This window comes from Mauremys mutica, chromosome 15 (genome assembly GCF_020497125.1).
Source record: "Mauremys mutica isolate MM-2020 ecotype Southern chromosome 15, ASM2049712v1, whole genome shotgun sequence".
Classification (NCBI taxonomy): domain Eukaryota; kingdom Metazoa; phylum Chordata; order Testudines; family Geoemydidae; genus Mauremys; species Mauremys mutica.
This window is the reverse complement of record NC_059086.1, coordinates 1,558,295-1,581,537: the sequence shown is the minus strand read 5'-3', so window position 1 is coordinate 1,581,537 and position 23,243 is coordinate 1,558,295. Positions and strand designations below refer to the sequence as shown.

The 23,243-nt window shown below is 62.9% G+C and overlaps 1 protein-coding gene across 1 annotated transcript; it reads right to left on the bottom strand.

Moving 5' to 3' along the window:
* Window positions 1-4,390: 4,390 nt before the first annotated feature.
* On the bottom strand, window positions 4,391-22,554 carry LOC123350271 (cytochrome P450 2F3-like). Its single transcript, XM_044988764.1, has 9 exons — window positions 22,375-22,554; window positions 20,012-20,174; window positions 17,736-17,885; window positions 14,900-15,060; window positions 14,078-14,254; window positions 12,148-12,289; window positions 11,760-11,947; window positions 5,647-5,788; window positions 4,391-4,821 (listed from the first exon to the last, which is right to left on the bottom strand). Exons 1-9 carry the CDS (start codon window positions 22,552-22,554, stop codon window positions 4,640-4,642), a joined length of 1,485 nt encoding a protein of 494 aa, XP_044844699.1. The 3' UTR covers window positions 4,391-4,639.
* Between the last annotated feature and the right edge of the window lie 689 nt (window positions 22,555-23,243).

The window sequence follows — 23,243 nt, the reverse complement described above, 5'->3', positions numbered from 1 at the left end:
TGTGCTTTACAGAAGATGATAAAATCACATCTCTAAAAATTCCTTGCACACATTTATAGAAACACAATCGCGTCTTAGCCGGAAAGCTTTGGATCCTCAGATAGAGTTTAAATAAATCCTTCAAACGACCCCCCCTTATCTAAAATACACATTTTAATTGTAGTTACTGTAGTACAAAAAACTTGCTTCCAAAGTCTCCCTGTCCTTTCTGGCCTCCCTTTCTCCCTTCGCCCCCTCCCCTGCCCCTTGACCAGAGCCCGTAACGGGACCACACCCCTTCCCTGCCAGAGCTGCACAAAGACTTTCCCTTTCTTTACTTCTGACTATCTGATGAACTAGTTTTAAGAGAACCCTCCAGCAACAGCCGCACCTTAGTAAAAATCCTTGGTTATGCCTAAAATCATAAACACGTCTGTTGTTATGGGGATCACACACAGTAAATCAGTTTCCCTTTTTCCCAAAGCCGTGAACAGTTCTGAACACACTAAACCTCTGTGCCTGACTCATTTAAAATCATGGCTCTGTTTCAGTGAGTTAAATAGGTAGTAACCTGGACTGAGGACTTTATGAAGGCTTAAGAGTCCATTTAAAAGATAAAATCGCCTTAGAAATCCTGATTAAGAAAATGTAAAACAGAGAAGAGCTGCATCGTGTATTCCAGAATATTTCACGCTGTGTTCAGCAGGGCGGCTGACTCGCCCTTACTACCAAGTTTTTGCAAATAAATCTCTGACAAGCTTCAGGGCAGATCGAAGAACCTGTGCCTGACATTTTTTATTCCCAAATTTAGTGCTTTTAATTAGGTACCTTCTGCACATCCCTTCTGCGTGAGGGAGAGGGTCCGGGGGTCTCTGCAGGGAACTGTGACTCTCTGCCCCTATGAGGCAGGCCAGGAGTCTCGCTATTCTTTGCTGCTTCGTCCCACACACACACACACACACACCCCGCCGGGCTGCGAGCCCGGGCTGCCATCGGTCATAGGGGCACCAGTTTAATAATACCGTGTAGGGCGCCATAAATCCTAGAGGACGGCCCTGCTAGGTGAGGTCAGAGGATCAGCCCCTGACAGTGTCTGGGCTGCTGAGATAATACTTGGCTTAATCTGCTGGGTGGCAAAGCCATAAGTAGCTAATAATTAACCACTGCTTGAGCCACAGAAATGCTCTGGATTGACACCTGTTGGGTAACTAGTCCCTGCTGAAACTGAGGCATCATAGCAATGCTGAGGTTGATTTTTTTCAATTCAGTGGTGTGTTTCATAGCCCCTCTAGTGCTAATAAAAAAGGAGATTCCCCACTATCTCAAACAGCGGCCCTGGGAAATGTGCCCTGGCCTTACCTGTTCTGCAGGATCCTGAAGCCAAATAACCCAGGAATCTGGGCATCCAAGTCACCCTCCATCCCCACCCCATCTGCCAGGCATCTGTCACTGTCATTACCCAGCCCGTGGCCATTAGATGAGGTCGGGGCCCTGATCGCGACTGCTAATCTGCCAGGGATCAACCTGCAGCTCCGAGGCCTGGTGCTGAGGGGCAGTGGCAGGGGATGGAGAGTCACTCCCATACTGGCGTTTCCAGGGGAGCTCCACCCCCCCCCCAACACGCACACACACACACACACACACACACACACGCTGCTAAGCTCCGCTGGGCCCCCATTCTGATACCGTCTGCAAAACCCAGGTGCTCAGGGGTGCAAACTCCCTGCCCCTCTTCCAACAAGCGCCCCACCCTGAGATCAGACTCCCCCAGGGCCCTTGGCTGGCTCCCAGCCCTGAGCACCTCCCAGTGGTTGCCACAGTCACACACACGGGGATCGCCCCAGAGACCGGCACCTGCTGCATCACAAGTTTGAAGCGAGGGGATAACCTGCTCCCTGCCCTGAAGCAAACGGGTTTCGCTCCCGGAGCTGTTTTATTCCCGCAGACACATTGGCTCCTGCCTGCCCGCCCGCCAGGTGGCAGGGGGCTCCGGCCCCCATCCTGCACCACATGGAAATCTGGAGTGACTCCACTCAGGCGGCCAGGCTGATCCGGATTGACGCCGCTGAAACTGAGAGCAGAAATCCAGCTCTGGAGCTGTGCCATGAGCCGGGGGGCGTCTCTGGGCCCCAGGGAGGGCGAAGCGGGGAAGCTGGCACTGCCCAGGGATGAGCCACGGTCGGTGGGGGCGCCTGTTCCCAGCACAACGGTGACACCTCATGGTCACTGGCAGCATCTCACCCCTGCCCGGCAGCAGCTGGCGGCGCCTTGTGATTCGCTGCAGGCGTCCCGGCCTTTCCCAGCAGCTGCAGCCTGCGGCCAGCGCCCCATCACGGGCCGGCTCCAGCAGCCAGGAGCAGCCAGGCCCCGGAGCAACCCAGCCCCTAGGGACAGAACCCAGGAGTCCTGGCTCCCAGCCCCCCTGCTCTAACCACCAGACCCCACTCTCCTCCCAGAGCTGGGACAGAACCCAGGAGTCCTGGCTCCCAGCCCCCCTGCTCTAACCACCAGACCCCACTCCCCTCCCAGAGCTGGGACAGAACCCAGGAGTCCTGGCTAATAGCCCCCCATGCTCTAACCACCAGACCCCACTCCCCTCCCAGAGCTGGGATAGAACCCAGGAGTCCTGGCTCCCAGCCCCCGCTGCTCTAACCACCAGCCCCCACTCACCTCCCAGAGCTGGGATAGAACCCAGGAGTCCTGGCTCCCAGCCCCCGCTGCTCTAACCACCAGCCCCCACTCCCCTCCCAGGGCTGGGATAGAACCCAGGAGTCCTGGCTCCCAGCCCCCGCTGCTCTAACCACCAGCCCCCACTCCCCTCCCAGGGCTGGGATAGAACCCAGGAGTCCTGGCTCCTAGCCCCCCCTGCTCTAACCACCAGCCCCCACTCCCCTCCCAGAGCTGGGATAGAACCCAGGAGTCCTGGCTCCTAGCCCCCCCTGCTCTAACCAGCAGACCCCACTCTCCTCCCAGAGCTGGGACAGAACCCAGGAATCCAGGCTCCTAGCTCCCCCCTGCTCTAACCACGAGCCCCCACTCACCTCCCAGAGCTGGGATAGAACCCAGGAGTCCTGGCTCCTAGCCCCCCCCCTCCTCTAACCACCAGACCCCACTCCCCTCCTAGAGCTGGGACAGAACCCAGGAGTCCAGGCTCCCAGTCCCCCCCCTGCTCTAACCACCAGCCCCCACTCCCCTTCCAGAGCTTGGACAGAACCCAGGAGTCCAGGCTCCTAGCCCCCCCCTGCTCTAACCACCAGACCCCACTCTCCTCCCAGAGCTGGGACAGAACCCAGGAATCCAGGCTCCTAGCTCCCCCCTGCTCTAACCACCAGCCCCCACTCACCTCCCAGAGCTGGGACAGAACCCAGGAGTCCTGGCTCCTAGCCCCCCCTGCTCTAACCACCAGACCCCACTCACCTCCCAGAGCTGGGACAGAACCCAGGAGTCCTGGCTCCCAGTCCCCCCCCTGCTCTAACCACCAGACCCCACTCCCCTTCCAGAGCTGGGACAGAACCCAGGAGTCCTGGCTCCCAGTCCCCCCCCTGCTCTAACCACTAGACCCCACTGCCCTCCCAGAGCTGGGACAGAACCCAGGCATCCGGGCTCCGAGCCTCTCCTCCACCCCACTCTCACCCTTAGTCCAGGGCCCGACTGATCGGACGCAGGGATTGGACGAACATTGGAGGTATGCAAATTGTGTGCAAATCAGCCACAGCCCTGCCCTCCCCTGAAAAGCACAGGCCTGCCCCGGATGGGGCGAGCCAGCCCCCCCCAGCTCCCCGCAGCGGGGGGGCAGGTACCTCGCGGCCTAGGCCGGGGGGGACAACCACAGGGACACCTCAGCCACCAGCCAGCCTGGTTCCCAGCCCCTGGGCACGTGCCCTGCCGGCGCCCGAGGGGTTAAACCCTGCGCACCCCATGGAGGGAGGGGACTCGGGGGGGTCACTGGGCAATGATCCCCCCTCGCTCCATCCCTGCCCCCCAGGGGCTGAGAGACACTGAGGGCACAGTCAGGCCTGGTGAATGGATTGAGAAGCTGCGGGCGAGACCCCGATGAACTAAAGAGACTGAGATACGTAAGCAAGGCTGCCCGGGAGGGGGGCAGGTGGGGCAATTTGCCCCAGGGCCCACAGGGGCCCCCGTGAGAGTTTTTTGGGGCCCCTGGAGCGGGGTCCTTCACTGTCTCCGTGGGCCCTGGAAAACTCTCGCGGGGCCCGGGCTGCTGGAGCTTCTTCCACGGCAATTCGGCGGCGGGGGGTCCTTCCGCTCCGGGACCCGCCGCCGAAGTGCCCCGAAGACCCGCAGCGGCGCGTCCTGGGACGGAAGGCCCCCCTGAGATTTGAGTTTGTTTTATTTGCTTCTGGTTTCTTTACTCGAGTCAAGTTTCTAAACGTTTCTCTATCACCCCCAGCGCTGGAGAATTTTTATTTGTAGTTGATTGTAATGAAAACCTGAACGAAGCTCACGAATCTGGAGCTCGGGACGTTAAAAGCGAGCAGCCTGCCAGGCAGCGCGGTAAGATCTCGAGAGCAGGAGACCCGGCCGTTGGGCTGATCAGACACTGCAAGCGACGAGGCCTGCGAGCTCCTCTCAGGCGTGCAAAGGCTGCAGCACGCGAGGCTGGGACAGGGCAGCGGAGGCGGGATGGGCAGCGGCTCGCTCAGCGAGGGACGGCCCGGAACTCGTAGGGGTGCGGCACGTTCCCCAGGCCGCTCACCAGAGGCGAGACGTCGAGATCCTGCAGGCGGGCGAGGGGCGAGAGGGCGAAGCGCTGCAGGGTGGAGGTGAAGAAGAGGAAGAGCTCCATGCGGGCCAGGCCCTCGCCCAGGCAGACCCGCTTCCCTGGGGAAAGGAACACGGTGACGTCCGGGCCGTGCGCGGGGGGCAGGGGCGTTTCAGGGTCCATCACGCCCCAAGTCTCGGTTTCCCTCTCCCTGCACTTGGGGCTCAGGCGCCTTTCAGACCCTTTCCTGTTCCCTGTATTCTGGGGACCAGCCCCCAGTGTCAGGTACAGCAGCCTGGGGGCTGCTCTAGCTCATGCTCCGTCCCCGTTCTGGGCCCTGAGGGGGCGGAGAATAGCCCCAGCGCAGGGCGCTCCGGCCACGGCCCCAGTCCGCCCCCTATGGGTCCCAGGGGGCAGAGAGCAGCCCCAGCGCAGGGCGCTCCGGCCACAGCCCCAGTCCGCCCCCTATGGGTCCCAGGGGGCAGAGAGCAGCCCCAGCCCAGGGCGCTCCGGCCACGGCCCCAGTCCGCCCCCTATGGGTCCCAGGGGGCAGAGAGCAGCCCCAGTGCCATGGGCAGTGGGGATCCTAGGCTGGGGGAGGCTGTGCCTGGCCTGGCCCCACCCCCGCTTCGCCCCCAGGAGGCCCCTCCGGCCGTTCCCGGGGCTCTGCCTTGGCTCGGTGGCTGGGCCTGGGGCTGGCCCCTTCCACTGGGGAGGCCCCTGGACTCTCCGGGGTCATTTCTGCCCCACAGCGACACAGAGGGGCCCGATCCCTCCTCGCAGCGACCCCCAGGCCGTGGGGCCAGGCTGAGTTACTCCAGCTGAGCTCGGGGCGGCTCCAGGCAGTCGCATCCTCCCAGGCCGGGGCTGGAGCAGACGCGTTAGGGGCGACTCAGCCTGTCCCCTCCCGCTCCGCGGCCCCGGCCCGGCCAGGCCACACGTACCCGTGGAGAAGGCCATGAAGGCGTCCTGCTTCCGGAAGCCTCCGCTCGGGTCCAGGAAATGGGCCGGGTCGAATGTGGCCGGGTCTTTGAACTGGGTGGGGTCCTTGTGCACAGAGAACAGCAGCGGGAGCACGTTGGTGCCCTGGGCAGGGGAACAGACACAGCTCCAGCGCGTCCATCCCGAGGATCCCTGCGTCCAGCCAGCTCTGCCTCCGTCCCTCCGTCCCTCCGTCCCCTGCTTAGCCAGCCAGCTCTGCCTCCGTCCCTCCGTCCCCTGCTTAGCCAGCCAGCTCTGCCTCCGTCCCTCCGTCCCTCCGTCCCCTGCTTAGCCACCCAGCTCTGCCTCCGTCCCTCCGTCCCTCCGTCCCCTGCTTAGCCAGCCAGCTCTTCCTCCGTCCCTCCGTCTGTCCGTCCCCTGCTTAGCCAGCCAGCTCTGCCTCCGTCCCTCCGTCCCCTGCTTAGCCACCCAGCTCTGCCTCCGTCCCTCCGTCCCCTGCTTAGCTACCCAGCTCTGCCTCCGTCCCTCCGTCCCTCCGTCCCCTGCTTAGCCAGCCAGCTCTGCCTCCGTCCCTCCGTCCCTCCGTCCCCTGCTTAGCCAGCCAGCTCTGCCTCCGTCCCTCCGTCCCTCCGTCCCCTGCTTAGCCAGCCAGCTCTGCCTCCGTCCCTCCGTCTGTCCGTCCCTCCGTCCCCTGCTTAGCCAGCCAGCTCTCCCTCCGTCCCTCCGTCCCTCCGTCCCCTGCTTAGCCAGCCAGCTCTGCCTCCGTCCGTCCATCCCTCCCTCCCTCCGTCCATCCGTCCCTCCGTCCCCTGCTTAGCCAGCCAGCTCTGCCTCCGTCCCTCCGTCCCTCCGTCCCCTCCTTAGCCAGCCAGCTCTGCCTCCGTCCCTCCGTCCCTCCGTCCCCTGCTTAGCCAGCCAGCTCTGCCTCCGTCCCTCCGTCTGTCCGTCCCTCCGTCCCCTGCTTAGCCAGCCAGCTCTCCCTCCGTCCCTCCGTCCCTCCGTCCCCTGCTTAGCCAGCCAGCTCTGCCTCCGTCCGTCCATCCCTCCCTCCCTCCGTCCATCCGTCCCTCCGTCCCCTGCTTAGCCAGCCAGCTCTGCCTCCGTCCCTCCGTCCCTCTGTCCCCTACTTAGCCAGCCAGCTCTGCCTCCGTCCCTCCGTCCCTCCGTCCCCTGCTTAGCCAGCCAGCTCTCCCTCCGTCCCTCCGTCCCTCCGTCCCCTGCTTAGCCAGCCAGCTCTGCCTCCGTCCGTCCGTCCCTCCGTCCGTCCATCTGTCCGTCTGCCTGTCCGTCCATCCCCTGCTTAGCCAGCCAGCTCTCCCTCCGTCCGTCCGTCCCTCCGTCCGTCCGTCTGCCTGTCCATCCATCCCCTGCTTAGTCAGCCAGCTTGATGTCCATCTGGCTGTTAATCCATCCCTCTCTCTGTCTGTCTATCCACCCATCCTATCCAGCTTGACCGTCCATCCATCTCTGCCCAGGCACGGCTGGAGAGAGTCTGTCTCGGCTGGTTTAGAGCCGCCAAATCCTGCCTCTCGGCCGGGGCTTAGACAAATTGTCTCAACCCTCTGGGTCTGGGATTCTCCCTCCACTTGGCTTCTCCACCCACGCACCGGTCTAGCCACACATCTGCCTGTCAGCCCATCCATTGACTCGTTCTACTGGCTGGCACCGGTGCTGCCATCCGTCCGTCTTGTCTGTCCATCCGTCCTCCTCAGCCTGTCTGTCCACTTAGCCAACGATCCAACCTCTAGCCATCTGGATCATTTTCTGTCCTTCCACCCCGTCCATCCATCTGTCTGTCCGTCTCTCGTCCAGCTACCCATCTACTGACGCGTCCCTCAGCCTTTGCAACCACCCATCTATCCACCCGTCCTATCTACCCATCCCAACGCCACCTCTCTCTGGCCACCCGCTCACCACCCATCTATCCACCCGTCCTATTTACCCATCCCAACGCCACCCCTCTCTGGCCACCCGCTCACCACCCATCCATCCACCCGTCCTATCTACCCATCCCAACGCCACCCCTCTCTGGCCACCCGCTCACCACCCATCTAACCACCCGTCCTATCTACCCATCCCAACACCACCCCTCTCTGGCCACCCGCTCACCACCCATCCATCCATCCGTCCTATCTACCCATCCCAACACCACCACTCTCTGGCCACCCGCTCACCACCCATCCATCCACCCGTCCTATCTACCCATCCCAACGCCACCTCTCTGGCCACCCGCTCACCACCCATCTATCCACCCGTCCTATTTACCCATCCCAACGCCACCCCTCTCTGGCCACCCGCTCACCACCCATCCATCCACCCGTCCTATCTACCCATCCCAACGCCACCCCTCTCTGGCCACCCGCTCACCACCCATCTAACCACCCGTCCTATCTACCCATCCCAACACCACCCCTCTCTGGCCACCCGCTCACCACCCATCCATCCATCCGTCCTATCTACCCATCCCAACGCCACCTCTCTCTGGCCACCCGCTCACCACCCATCTATCCACCCGTCCTATCTACCCATCCCAACAGCACCCCTCTCTGGCCACCTGCTCACCACCCATCCATCCACCCGTCCTATTTACCCATCCCAACGCCACCCCTCTCTGGCCACCCGCTCACCACCCATCCATCCATCCGTCCTATCTACCCATCCCAACGCCACCTCTCTCTGGCCACCCGCTCACCACCCATCCATCCACCCGTCCTATCTACCCATCCCAACGCCACCCCTCTCTGGCCACCCGCTCACCACCCATCCATCCATCCGTCCTATCTACCCATCCCAACAGCACCCCTCTCTGGCCAGCCGCTCACCCCCCATCCATCCATCCGTCCTATCTACCCATCCCAACGCCACCTCTCTCTGGCCACCCGCTCACCACCCATCCATCCACCCGTCCTATCTACCCATCCCAACGCCACCCCTCTCTGGCCACCCGCTCACCACCCATCCATCCACCCGTCCTATCTACCCATCCCAACGCCACCCCTCTCTGGCCACCCGCTCACCACCCATCTATCCACCCGTCCTATCTACCCATCCCAACACCACCACTCTCTGGCCACCTGCTCACCACCCATCCATCCACCCGTCCTATCTACCCATCCCAACGCCACCCCTCTCTGGCCACCTGCTCACCACCCATCCATCCACCCGTCCTATCTACCCATCCCAACGCCACCTCTCTCTGGCCACCCGCTCACCACCCATCTAACCACCCGTCCTATTTACCCATCCCAACACCACCCCTCTCTGGCCACCCGCTCACCACCCATCCATCCATCCGTCCTATCTACCCATCCCAACGCCACCTCTCTCTGGCCACCCGCTCACCACCCATCTATCCACCCGTCCTATCTACCCATCCCAACAGCACCCCTCTCTGCCCACCCGCTCACCACCCATCCATCCATCCGTCCTATCTACCCATCCCAACGCCACCCCTCTCTGGCCACCCGCTCACCACCCATCCATCCACCCGTCCTATCTACCCATCCCAACGCCACCCCTCTCTGGCCACCCGCTCATCACCCATCCATCCATCCGTCCTATTTACCCATCCCAACGCCACCCCTCTCTGGCCACCCGCTCACCACCCATCCATCCACTCGTCCTATCTACCCATCCCAACGCCACCCCTCTCTGGCCACCCGCTCACCACCCATCCATCCATCCGTCCTATCTACCCATCCCAACGCCACCTCTCTCTGGCCACCCGCTCACCACCCATCTATCCACCCGTCCTATCTACCCATCCCAACAGCACCCCTCTCTGCCCACCCGCTCACCACCCATCCATCCATCCGTCCTATCTACCCATCCCAACGCCACCTCTCTCTGGCCACCCGCTCACCACCCATCCATCCATCCGTCCTATCTACCCATCCCAACGCCACCCCTCTCTGGCCACCCGCTCACCACCCATCCATCCACCCGTCCTATCTACCCATCCCAACGCCACCCCTCTCTGGCCTCCCGCTCCCCACCCATCCATCCATCCGTCCTATCTACCCATCCCAACGCCACCTCTCTCTGGCCTCCCGCTCCCCACCCATCCATCCATCCGTCCTATCTACCCATCCCAACGCCACCTCTCTCTGGCCACCCGCTCACACCCCATCCATCCATCCGTCCTATCTACCCATCCCAACACCACCCCTCTCTGGCCACCCGCTCACCACCCATCCATCCATCCGTCCTATCTACCCATCCCAACGCCACCCCTCTCTGGCCACCCGCTCACCCCCCATCCATCCCCCCGTCCTATCTACCCCTCCCACCGCCACCCCTCTGGCCACCCGCTCACCACCCATCAAACCACCCGTCCTATCTACCCATCCCAACGCCACCCCTCTCTGGCCACCCGCTCACCACCCATCCATCCATCCGTCCTATCTACCCATCCCAACGCCACCCCTCTCTGGCCACCCGCTCACCACCCATCTATCCACCCGTCCTATCTACCCATCCCAACGCCACCCCTCTCTGGCCACCCGCTCACCACCCATCTATCCATCCGTCCTATCTACCCATCCCAACGCCACCCCTCTCTGGCCACCCGCTCACCACCCATCCATCCATCCGTCCTATCTACCCATCCCAACGCCACCCCTCTCTGGCCACCCGCTCACCACCCATCCATCCATCCGTCCTATCTACCCATCCCAACGCCACCTCTCTCTGGCCACCCGCTCACCACCCATCTAACCACCCGTCCTATCTACCCATCCCAACACCACCCCTCTCTGGCCACCCGCTCACCACCCATCTATCCACCCGTCCTATCTACCCATCCCAACGCCACCCCTCTCTGCCCACCCGCACACCACCCATCCATCCAACCGTCCTATTTACCCATCCCAACGCCACCCCTCTCTGGCCACCCGCTCACCACCCATCCATCCATCCGTCCTATCTACCCATCCCAACGCCACCCTCTCTGGCCACCCGCTCACCACCCATCCATCCATCCGTCCTATCTACCCATCCCAACGCCACCTCTCTCTGCCCACCCGCTCACCACCCATCCATCCATCCATCCGTCCTATCTACCCATCCCAACGCCACCCCTCTCTGGCCACCCGCTCCCCACCCATCTATCCACCCGTCCTATCTACCCATCCCAACACCACCCCTCTCTGGCCACCCGCTCACCCCCCATCCATCCATCCGTCCTATCTACCCATCCCAACGCCACCTCTCTCTGGCCACCCGCTCACCACCCATCCATCCACCCGTCCTATCTACCCATCCCAACACCACCTCTCTCTGGCCACCCGCTCACCACCCATCCATCCACCCGTCCTATTTACCCATCCCAACACCGCCGCTCTCTGGCCACCCGCTCACCACCCATCCATCCATCCGTCCTATCTACCCATCCCAACACCACCTCTCTCTGGCCACCCGCTCACCACCCATCCATCCACCCGTCCTATCTACCCATCCCAACACCGCCCCTCTCTGGCCACCCGCTCACCACCCATCCATCCACCCGTCCTATCTACCCATCCCAACGCCACCTCTCTCTGGCCACCCGCTCACCACCCATCCATCCATCCGTCCTATCTACCCATCCCAACGCCACCCCTCTCTGGCCACCCGCTCACCACCCATCCATCCATCCGTCCTATCTACCCATCCCAACGCCACCCCTCTCTGGCCTCCCGCTCCCCACCCATCTATCCACCCGTCCTATCTACCCATCCCAACGCCACCTCTCTCTGGCCAGCCGCTCACCACCCATCTAACCACCTGTCCTATTTACCCATCCCAACGCCACCCCTCTCTGGCCACCCGCTCACCACCCATCTAACCACCCGTCCTATCTACCCATCCCAACGCCACCCCTCTCTGGCCACCCGCTCACCACCCATCCATCCATCCGTCCTATCTACCCATCCCAACGGCACCTCTCTCTGGCCACCCGCTCACCAACCATCCATCCATCCATCCATCCAACCCATTTGCCAGTCTACCCAGCCATGGTTCCAGCCGTCTGTCCCTCTCCGAACACCCTTTGGGAGCTGACAAGAGGGGAGGTTCCAGCCCAGGGGGAGAAACGTGTTGTCTTGCTCGAACGCGGGGAGGAGGGAAATCCCATTACCTCTGGAAGCAGGAAACCCCTGAAGCGGGTGTCCCGGGTCACCGCGTTCAGGAACCCCACGGGGATCACGTCGCCGAAGCGCTGCACCTCGTGGATCACGGCGTCGGTGTAGGGCATGCGGCTCCGGTCCTCCACCGACGGGCTGCGGTGCCGCCCGATCACCTGGTCGATCTCAGCGTGGACTTTGGCTGCGGAGAAACAAGCGGATGGGAAGCGGTTTCTGGTGGGGTGGGGCAGCCTGACCTCCCGGCTGGTCACGCAGGCAGCAAGGACACGCTAGGTCTGCAGCTGGTGACGTCTGAGACCCGGCTGGCGATTTCTACACCTGCCTTTTAAAATATAGACCGTGGCTGGATCCCGGTCTCAGCTCCCCCGCCCCGCAGCTCACCCTGGATCTCCGGGTACTTCATGAGGAGGAGGAAGCCGTAGCGCAGGGTGGTGCTGACGGTCTCCGTGCCCGCAAAGAACAGGTTGTGCGTGGTCATCACCAGGGTCTCCGTGTGGAAGTAGCTCAGTGGGTCCTGGTTTTCCTGCAGGGGAATCGCCCAGAATTCGAACCCGCAGCGCTCGGGTATCTCCCACCGTCTCCCCCTAGTGGCTGCTCCACGGATGCAGTTTCTGGGTCTACTGCTGCTGCCGGGCGAGGGGGCACCGAGCCAGACGCTGTTAGCCCCGTATCTCCCCGGTTCAAAGCCCACGGCTGGTGACAGCCGCTCTAAACAGCCAGGGGGCCAGTAAACCGGACTTTCAGGACCTCTGCTATATTCAGCAGAGGCAGCGTGCACGTCTCGTTAGCACGGGGGCTGGGGACTAGTGGTTAGAGCACAAAGCTGGCCTTCAGGACTCCTGGGGATCTATCTCCAGCCCTGGGAGGGGAGTGGGGTCGAGTGGTGGAGGGGGACAGAGTCAGGACTCCTGGGTTCTAGTCCTGACCTGCTGAGTGACCTTGGGCAAGTCACTTCCCCGTCCCTCCCATGCCTCAGTTTCCCCCACTCTAAACTGTCCCGCGTCGAGGTCAGGGCTGTGAGAACGTGATTCCAGAAAGCCTTTAACAAGGTCCCTCACCAAAATAAAATATGATGGGGGCTAATTTAGCTACAACGAATCAGGAGAGAGATCATGGAGTCATCGTGGATAGTGCTCTGAAGATGTCCACGCAGTGTGCAGAGGCGGTCAAAAAAGCAAACAGGATGTTAGGAATCATTAAAAGGGGGATAGAGAATAAGACTGAGAATATCTTATTGCCCTTATATAAATCCATGGTACGCCCACATCTCGAATACTGTGTACAGATGTGGTCTCCTCACCTCAAAAAAGATATTCTAGCACTAGAAAAGGTTCAGAAAAGAGCAACTAAAATGATTAGAGGTTTGGAGAGGGTCCCATATGAGGAAGGATTAAAGAGGCTAGGACTCTTCAGCCTGGAAAAGAGGAGACTAAGAGGGGATATGATAGAGGTATATAAAATCATGAGTGATGTTGAGAAAGTGCATAAGGAAAAGTTATTTACTTGTTCCCATAATACAAGAACGAGGGGTCACCAAATGAAATTAATGGGCAGCAGGTTTAAAACAAATCAAAGGAAGTTCTTCTTCACACAGCGCACAGTCAACTTGTGGAACTCCTTGCCTGAGGAGGTTGTGAAGGCCAGGACTATACCAGGGTTTAAAAGAAAACTGGATAAATTCATGGTGGCTAAGCCCATAAATGGCTATTAGCCAGGATGGGTAAGAATGGTGTCCCTAGCCTCTGTCTGTCAGAGGATGGAGATGGATGGCAGGAGAGAGATCACTTGACCATTGCCTGTTAGGTTCACTCCGTCTGGGGCACCTGGCACTGGCCACTGTCAGCAGACAGGACACTGGGCTGGATGGACCTTTGGTCTGACCCAGTCTGGCCGCTCTTATGTTCTTATGTTATGTTCTTATTCACCGGAGCTTGGGTTACAGCTCGGCGTCCCACAACAGATTAAGAGGCCCTGGAGATTATCTCCAAGCAGCAGCAAAGGCAGAAACCAGTATGGCTGGTGATGGAGCAGGGAGGGTCTCCAGAGAGACTCCCCTCCCTACAAGTGTGGGGAGCGATTCGGGGCTGGTCACGAGCCACTGGCCTGCGTGGCATGCGGCTCTGCAGGCCGGGCCATGCGCCCGTCCCTTCTAACAAAGCCAATCTGCTCCGGCAGGCGCAGGGCCAGCCAGCTCAGCGGCAGGGGTAGGGTTTGGGCGAGAGTCCTGGGGCTTTCTTAAGCCACTTTAAAGGTGAAGGAATTGGTCGTGCGGGCCCTGCCCCACCCCGCCCCACGCCCACAGCCCGTTCACCTGCTCCATCTTGAGGAGGAAGCAGTCGATGAAGTCACGGGGACAGTTGGGGTCAAAGGATTCCTGGTGCATCTTCACCTGCTCCAGCACAAAGACCTGCAGCTGCTCGAAGTTCTCGAAGATCCTGTTGTGAGGCCCCGGCACGCAGGACATGAGGCCGGGGAAGATGTTGTACAGCTGGGGAAAGGGACACAGGTCACCCCACGGCAGCGCGTGAACTCGATGCATGTGTTACCGTAACACACGGGGCAGCAGTGGACGTGCATTACCGTCGTGAGCTCTGTGCGTGCAAAAACTTAGTGAACAGAGCAGCAGTGCATCTGCGTTTCCATAGTGAACTCTGCGCATGCATTACCATCGTGAGCTCTATGCGTGCATTACTGTGGTGAGCTCTGCGTGTGCATTACCATAACAAACAGGACAGCAGGGAGGCAGTGCAGTGTATGCACATTACTTTAACGACCAACACAGTGCGGGCGGGCGCAGGCCAGGCCACCATAAGGAATTGTGCCCACGCCTGGCACGTTATCGTGATGCGCCGTGCAGGGTGCAAACGTGTTACCCACACGAACCGTGCACGGGAGTGGGTCCGTTGCCGTAACGACCCGTGCGCACACGCTCCGGGGACGTGGCATCGCTCCGCCTGTCGGACGGAGGCTTTGGTCGAGTGAAGAGACGGCTGGGCAGGGAGCAAGGGGATGGTGACCACTTGCTCTCCACGTCCGCCCAGGGGGACACTTGGGGGAGATCACGGGGGGACCCCACCCCCAGGTGCAAGGAGGCCCCCCCAGACGCAGTCTCCCCCCCCCCAGCAGCACCTACCTGCCCCCACGGGGAGCTGAGCAGCTGGAAGTTCTGGTTGATGAGGCCGACCAAGGTGAGGAAGCTCCCGTCCTGGTACTCGAACCGGTCCCCGAAGACGACGGAGCAGATGACGTTGGAGACGGCCCGGCTGATGAGGAAGGTGGGGTCGAAGGGCGCGGCTAGCGAGGGGAGGGAACCGGCTGTGAGCGGCGGGAAGTCTGGCTCTGTCATTGCTGGGCTGGGAAACTGGGGGGGACTCAGGAGAGGGGGCAGGGGTTCCCCTTGGTGTCAGTGCAGTGCTGGGGTCGCGCTCTTCTCTCAGTGCTGACCCCAGTGCCCCAGCCGGGCACTAGGGGGCGCCGTGGGGCAGGGCGTGGCGGGGGCAGCAGGGGGCGCTCTCCCCTGGCAGGCAGAGCTGGCCCCAGAGCGGCGCTAGGGGGCAGGGAGTGGTGGGGGCAGCAGGGGGCGCTGTGGGGCAGGGAGCGGCAGGTGCAGCAGGGGGCGCTGTGGGGCAGGGAGTGGCGCAGGGGCAGCAGAGGGCGCTGTGGGGCAGGGTGCGGCGGGGGCAGCAGGGGGCGCTGTGGGGCAGGGTGCGGCGAGAGCAGCAGGGGGCGCTGTGGGGCAGGGCGCGGCAGGGGCGGCAGGGGGCGCTGTGGGGCAGGGTGCGGCGAGAGCAGCAGGGGGCACTGTGGGGCAGAGAGCGGCGGGGGCGGCAGGGGGCGCTGTGGGGCAGGGAGCGGTAGGGGCGACAGGGGGCGCTGTGGGGCAGGGCACGGCGGGGGCAGCAGGGGGCGCTGTGGGGCAGGGAGTGGCGGGGGCAGCAGGGGGCGCTGCGGGGCAGGGAGCGGCGGGAGCAGCAGGGGGCGCTGTGGGGCAGGGGCGGCAGGGGGCGCTGTGGGGCAGAGAGCGGCGGGGGCTGCAGGGGGCGCTGTGGGGCAGGGCGAGGCGGGGGCCGCAGGGGGCGCTGTGGGGCAGGGAGCGGCGGGGGCAGCAGGGGGCGCTGTGGGGCAGGGCGCGGCGGGAGCAGCAGGGGGCGCTGTGGGGCAGGGCGCGGCGGGAGCAGCAGGGGGCGCTGTGGGGCAGGGCGCGGCGGGAGCAGCAGGGGGCGCTGTGGGGCAGGGAGCGGCGGGAGCAGCAGGGGGCGCTGTGGGGCAGGGAGCGGCGGGTTCAGCAGGGGGCGAGGTGGGGCAGGGAGGGGCGGGAGCAGCAGGGGGCGCTGTGGGGCAGGGCGCGGCAGGGGCGGCTGGGGGCGCTGTGGGGCAGGGAGCGGCACGGGGGCGGCAGGGGGCGTTGTGGGGCACGGCGCGGCGGGGGCAGCAGGGGGCGCTGTGGGGCAGAGAGCCGCGGGGGCAGCAGGGGGCGCTGTGGGGCAGGGCACGGCGGGAGCAGCAGGGGGCGCTGCGGGGCAGGGAGCGGCGGGGGCGGCAGGGGGCGCTGTGGGGCAGGGTGTGGCGGGAGCAGCAGGGGGCGCTGTGGGGCCGGGCGGGGTGGGGGCGGCAGGGGGCGCTGTGGGGCAGGGAGCGGTGGGGCCGGCAGGGGGCGCTGTGGGGCAGGGCGTGGCGGGGGCGGCAGGGGGCGCTGTGGGGCAGGGCGCGGCGGGGGCGGCAGGGGGCGCTATGGGGCAGGGAGCGGCGAGAGCGGCAGGGGCGCTGCGGGGCAGAGAGCGGCGGGGGCGGCAGGGGCGCTGTGGGGCAGGGCGCTGCGGGGGCAGCAGGGGGCGCTGTGGGGCAGGGCGCGGCGGGGGCGGCAGGGGGCGCTGTGGGGCAGGGCGCGGCGGGGGCGGCAGGGGGCGCTGGGGGGCAGGTAGTGGCGGGGCGGCAGGGGGCGCTGTGGTGCAGGGAGCGGCGGGGGCGGCAGGGGGCGCTGTGGGGCAGGGCGTGGCGGGGGCGGCAGGGGGCGCGGTGGGGCAGGGAGCGGCGGGGGCGGCAGGGAGCGGCGAGAGCAGCAGGGGGCACTGCGGGGCAGGGCGGGGCGGGGCGGCAGGGAGCGGCGAGAGCAGCAGGGGGTGCTGTGGGGCAGGGCGCGGCGGGGGCGGCAGGGGGCACTGTGGGGCAGGGTGCGGCGGGAGCGGCAGGGGGAGCTGTTGGGCTGGGTTCTGCGGGGGCAGCAGCGGCGCTGCGGGGAAGGGCGAGGAGGGGGCGGGAGGGGGCGCTGCGGGGCAGGGCGCGGCGGGGGCAGCAGGGGGCGCTGTGGGGCAGGGCGCGGCGGGGGCAGCAGGGGGCGCTGCGGGGCAGGGAGCGGCGGGGGCGGCGGGGGGCGCTGCGGGGCAGGGTGCGGCGGGAGCGGCAGGGGGCGCTGCGGGGCAGGGTGCGGCGGGGGCAGCAGGGGGCGCAGTGGGGCAGAGCGCGGCGGGAGCAGCAGGGGGCACTGCGGGGCAGGGCGGGGCGGGGGCGGCAGGGAGCGGCGAGAGCAGCAGGGGGTGCTGCGGGGCAGGGAGCGGCGGGGGCGGCAGGGGGCACTGTGGGGCGGGGGGCGGCGGGAGCGGCAGGGGGCGCTGTGGGGCAGGGAGCGGCGGGGGCAGCAGGGGCGCTGCGGGGCAGGGCGCGGCGGGGGCGGCAGGGGGCGCTGCGGGGCAGGGCGCGGCGGGGGCAGCAGGGGGCGCTGTGGGGCAGGGCGCGGCGGGGGCAGCAGGGGGCGCTGCGGGGCAGGGAGCGGCGGGGGCGGCGGGGGGCGCTGCGGGGCAGGGTGCGGCGGGAGCGGCAGGGGGCGCTGCGGGGCAGGGTGCGGCGGGGGCAGCAGGGGGCGCTGTGGGGCAGAGCGCGGCGGGAGCAGCAGGGGGCGCTGTGGGGCAGGGGGCGGCGGGGGCGGCAGGGGGAATTGGCAGCCTGGCCGCGCACGGCCCCCGGGCCCCCACCTTGCGTTTGGGCGAGTTCCTGCACCAGGCACCGCGCCTCCTGCTGGATCCGCTCCTCCAGGCTGCGCCTGCCCATGCCGAGGTTGCGCAGCGTCTGCAGGGCGAATCTCCGCAGGACTTTCCACTTCTCCCCGTTGCTCAGGGCGATGCCTGGGGCGGGGGGCACAGAGCAGTGAAGGGAGGGCACCAGGGAGCCCGGCTCCCCACACCGACGCCAGCCCCACGCTTGGAACGACTGACGATAACCCAGCCCCGCTCATCGGCTGCCAAGAGACCTGCCCCCACTGCCCTCCCAGAGCTGGGAGAGAACCCAGGAGTCCTGGCTCCCACCCCCCTGCTCTAACCACTAGACACCACTCCCCTCCCAGAGCCAAGGAGAGAACCCAGGAGTCCTGGCTCCCAATCCCCTGCTCTGACCACTATCCCTCACTGCCCCTTAAATTAAGAACATAAGAACGGCCGTACTGGGTCAGACCAAAGGTCCATCTAGCCCGGTATCTGTCTACCGACAGTGGCCAATGCCAGGTGCCCCAGAGGGAGTGAACCTAACAGGCAATGGTCAAGTGATCTCTCTCCTGCCATCCATCTCCATCCTCTGACGAACAGAGGCTAGGGACACCATTCTTACCCATCCTGGCTAATAGCCATTTATGGGCTTAGCCACCATGAATTTATCCAGTTCCCTTTTAAACACTGTTATAGTCCTAGCCTCTTGAATCTTTCCTCGTATGGGACCCTCTCTAACCCCCTAATCATTTTAGTTGCCCTTTTCTGAACCTTTTCTAGTGCTAGAATATCTTTTTTGAGGTGAGGAGACCACATCTGTACACAGTATTCGAGATGTGGGCGTACCATGGATTTATATAAGGGCAATAATATATTCTCAGTCTTATTCTCTATCCCCTTTTTAATGATTCCTAACATCCTGTTTGCTTTTTTGACCGCCTCTGCACACTGCGTGGACATCTTCAGAGAACTATCCACGATAACTCCAAGATCTTTTTCCTGACTCGTTGTAGCTAAATTAGCCCCCATCATGTTGTATGTATAGTTGGGGTTATTTTTTCCAATGTGCATTACTTTACATTTATCCACATTACATTTCATTTGCCATTTTGTTGCCCAATCACTTAGTTTTGTGAGATCTTTTTGAAGTTCTTCACAATCTGCTTTGGTCTTAACTATCTTGAGAAGTTTAGTATCATCTGCAAACTTTGCCACCTCACTGTTTACCCCTTTCTCCAGATCATTTATGAATAAATTGAATAGGATTGGTCCTAGGACTGCCCCTTGGGGAACACCACTAGTTACCCCTCTCCATTCTGAGAATTTACCATTAATTCCTACCCTTTGTTCCCTGTCCTTTAACCAGTTCTCAGTCCATGAAAGGACCTTTCCTTTTATCCCATGACAGCTTAATTTACGTAAGAGCCTTTGGTGAGGGACCTTGTCAAAGGCTTTCTGGAAATCTAAGTACACTATGTCCACCGGATCCCCCTTGTCCACATGTTTGTTGACCCCTTCAAAGAACTCTAAAATATTAGTAAGACACGATTTCCCTTTACAGAAACCATGTTGACTATTGCTCAATAATTTATGTTTTTCTATGTGTCTGACAATTTTATTCTTTACTATTGTTTCAACTAATTTGCCCGGTACCGACGTTAGACTTACCGGTCTGTAATTGCCGGGATCACCCCTAGAGCCCTTTTTAAATATTGGCGTTACATTAGCTAACGTCCAGTCATTGGGTACCAAAGCCGATTTAAAGGATAGGTTACAAACCTTAGTTTGGTCTCTCTCTCACACACAAACACACACCCCAGGACTGAGGGAAACTAGGAATCCAGGTCCCCCAGAGATGGCCTGTGACACTGACTTGCTCTAAAGTGCTCTGCGGGGGAAATGAATGATTATCCCCATTTTACAGGTGGACAAACTGAGGCCCAGCGAGATGCAGCCACTTGCCCACCGTTGCGCAGGATGTCGGTGGCAGAGCTGGGAATTGAAGCCAGATCCCACCAAAGCTTCTTACAATCTAAACAGACAAAGGGTGGGAGGGGAAAGTGAGGCAGAGAGCGGGGAAATGACTGGTCAGAGTTGGGGGAAGGGTCATCCAGCAGGTTACTGGAGAACCCAGGTGTCTTGGCTCCCAGTCCAGTGCCTAAGCCGCAAAGCCAGCCGGCCCCCCTGTGGGTCCTGCCCCACTTCCCCGTGTCTGCAGAAGGGCTGAGTGGCTGAAAGCCGGGAAGGGGCCGGGGGGGGGGGTTCCTTACCGTTCCCTTGGGTTAAGCGGAAGACCAGGGGCACATCCCCGCGCCCGCTGAACTCCTCGGCCTGGTCCACCAGGGCCTCCTTCACCGCCTGGTAGCCGCACAGCACCACCACTCGCTGGAGGCCCAGGTGCAGGGTGTAGACGGGCCCGTAGCGCTCGCTTAGCTGCAAACACAGAGCGACCCAGGGGTCAGAATATGGGGCCTCGAACCAAACACAATCACATCATCTTGCTCCAGCCACTAGTCCCCACTCCCCTCCCAGAGCCGGGGAGAGAACCCAGGAGTCCTGGTTCCCAGCTCCCCCTGCTCTAGCCACCCGCCCCTCCCAGAGCCGGGGAGAGAACCCAGGAGTCCTGGTTCCCAGCCCCCCCTGCTCTAACCCACCAGCCCCCACTGCTCTAACCACTAGCCCCCACTCCCCTCCCAGAGCCGGGGAGAGAACCCAGGAGTCCTGGCTCCCAGCTCCCCCTGCTCTAGCCACCCTCCCCTCCCAGAGCCGGGGAGAGAACCCAGGAGTCCTGGCTCCCAGCTCCCCCTGCTCTAGCCACCCTCCCCTCCCAGAGCTGGGGAGAGAACCCAGGAGTCCGGACTGGATGTGACCAAGTGGCTGTTAACACTCGAGCTGCTCGGGGGGCTCATGGGACATGCCGACCTGTGACACGGTTCTGACGAAATCCGCCCGGTTTCCTAGCAGACAGCGAGGCCGGGGCTGAGCGTACGGGCTCCCCAGCTCCAGGGCAGGACTCCCCGGCCCCAGACTCCCGAGCTCGGCAGCCAACTGAGCCCGGCGCTGCCCCACTAGCCGAGCAGCCCAGGAAGCCAGCTGGCCCCAGCCCCTGGCAGCCCTGGGGGCCCCGGCCTGGGGCAGTCGGAGGAGCTGCTGGCCCTGGCCCTGCGCTGAAAGGCACGTGGCTGGCCTCAGTTTCTCTGCTGCTATTCAGGGGCGTCAGGCTGAAACTGACAAGAATCACGTCCATTTCATGCGCTGCCCATCGCAGGTTTGGTGCCACAGTTGTAGAGACGCGGAGGCAAGAAGTGACCCTGGAGTCGGCCCCCCCGGGCAGCGAGATTCCTGGCGCAGAGCTCTCAGCACAACGGCCCATCTCGATTTAAACGGGCAGCGAAAAAACCAAACCAACCCCCAAACCGTTTCCGAAACAAACCTTCTTGGAAATTCCCTTTGGAACAAAACCAAAATAGCAAAACTTCCCAGGAAGCAGAAATTCCAAGTTTCGGCCAGTTCTAGTTAGCGGGGGGGGGGGGGGGTTAACTGGGCATCGGGACTCCTGGGCTCCATTCTGGGCTCTTCCAACAAGCTCCCTGCATGACCTGGGGCAGGTCACTGCTGCACCTGTGCCTCAGTTTCCCCATCTGTAAAAGCGCATTGAGCTGCTCTGACCCCAGGGGGCTGGTGTTTGCACGGGGATGGGGCTGAGTGCCCAGTACTAGTGCTGGTGTTTGCACGGAGATGGGGCTCAGTGCCCAGTACTAGTGCTGGTGTTTGCACGGGGGAGAGATGAGTGCCCAGTACTAGTGCTGGTGTTTGCACGGGGACGGGGCTCAGTGCCCAGTACTAGTGCTGGTGTTTGCACGGGGATGGGGCTGAGTGCCCAGTAGTAGTGCTGGTGTTTGCACAGGGACGGGGCTCAGTGCCCAGTACTAGTGCTGGTGTTTGCACGGGGACGGGGCTGAGTGCCCAGTACTAGTGCTGGTGTTTGCACGGGGATGGGGTTGAGTGCCCAGTACTAGTGCTGGTGTTTGCACGGGGATGGGGCTGAGTGCCCAGTACTAGTGCTGGTGTTTGCACGGGGGAGAGATGAGTGCCCAGTACTACTGCTGGTGTTTGCACGGGGATGGGGCTGAGTGCCCAGTACTAGTGCTGGTGTTTGCACGGGGATGGGGTTGAGTGCCCAGTACTAGTGCTGGTGTTTGCACGGGGATGGGGCTGAGTGCCCAGTACTGGTGCTGGTGTTTGCACGGGGGAGAGATGAGTGCCCAGTACTAGTACTGGTGTGTGCACGGGGATGGGTCCGAGTGCCCAGTACTAGTGCTGGTGTTTGCACGGGGGAGAGATGAGTGCCCAGTACTAGTGCTGGTGTTTGCACGGGGATGGGGCTGAGTGCCCAGTACTTGTGCTGGTGTTTGCACAAGTACATAAGTCAGCGAGGCAGCCCAGCGCGTGAACATAGCGGGATGAGGTCCTGGCTACATTCAATCTGAGGCTTCGCTAGCTGCGCTCTCACGGCTTCTGCTAGCAGGGCCGGGGACCTGCCCCCCCTTAGTGACAACAGGGAGCCAGAAATTCCCCGGCCCGCTGCAGGGATTCCCAGCCTGTTCCCACGCAGCCCCCAAACTCCCCCTACCGTGAGAAGAGATTTGGCCATGTCCTTGGGATCGAGCTGCAGCAGGTTCCCCAGCAGGGGCAGCGGGCGCGGGCCCGGGGGCCACTCCCCCCTCTTCTGCTGGCCCTTCCTGTGGAGGCAGACGCCCAGGCAGGCGAGGCCGAGGAGCAGCAGAAGCAGCGTGGCCGCAGTGAGCTCCATGGCTCTCGCCCGGGCGCAGGGGGACCGGGTGCTCCTGGCTGCACTGGCACTGACTGACTTTTCGGGTGCCCTGACGACAGGCTCTTCGGGAGGGAAAGGGGCGGGATTCGGAGCCGACTGGCTCGCCCGGCGGGCAGGGCCAGGGCTTTGTGCCAGCTGCTGCCAAGTGGAACGGGCGTCCCTGGCCAGGTGCGCTCTGGACACGGCGGGACGGGGATTTCGCAGGGCGTCCCGCGGGGGTGGCTTGGCCCGGCGCCGTACCCGCTTGGCAGCTCTGTGGCACGTACGTGCCCACCTCTGAGAGCCAGGGGTAGAACCCAGGAGTCCTGGCTCCCCGCGCTAGCTGCTTGGCCAGGCGCCCTCCCACAGGCAGGTGTACAGCCCCGGGGTCCTAGAATCACAGAACCACAGAGTCTCAGGGCTGGCAGGGACCTCGGGAGGTTCTAGTCCCACCCCCTGCTCAGAGCAGGACGAACCCCAACTAAACCATCCCAGCCAGGGCTGTGTCAAGCCTGACCTTAAAAACCTCTAAGGAAGGAGGTTCCACCCCCTCCCTAGTAACCCAGTCCAGTGCTGCACCCCCTCCTAGGGAAATAGTGTTTCCTAATCACAGGACAGGACTCAGTCTTACCTAGCCCAGCGGTTCTCCCCCCCATGGTACGCAGAGCTCATCCAGCGGGTACATCAGC

Excerpts from the sequence above, each read along its gene's own strand:
- LOC123350271 (XM_044988764.1), bottom strand. The coding sequence starts at position 22,554 with ATGGAGCTCACTGCGGCCACGCTGCTTCTGCTGCTCCTCGGCCTCGCC. Across the intron at positions 20,175-22,374 it reads TGGCCAAATCTCTTCTCACG|CTAAGCGAGCGCTACGGGCC; the intron begins GTAGGGGGAGTT and ends CTGTGTTTGCAG. Across the intron at positions 12,290-14,077 it reads TCCTCCTCAAGATGGAGCAG|GAAAACCAGGACCCACTGAG; the intron begins GTGAACGGGCTG and ends ATTCCCCTGCAG.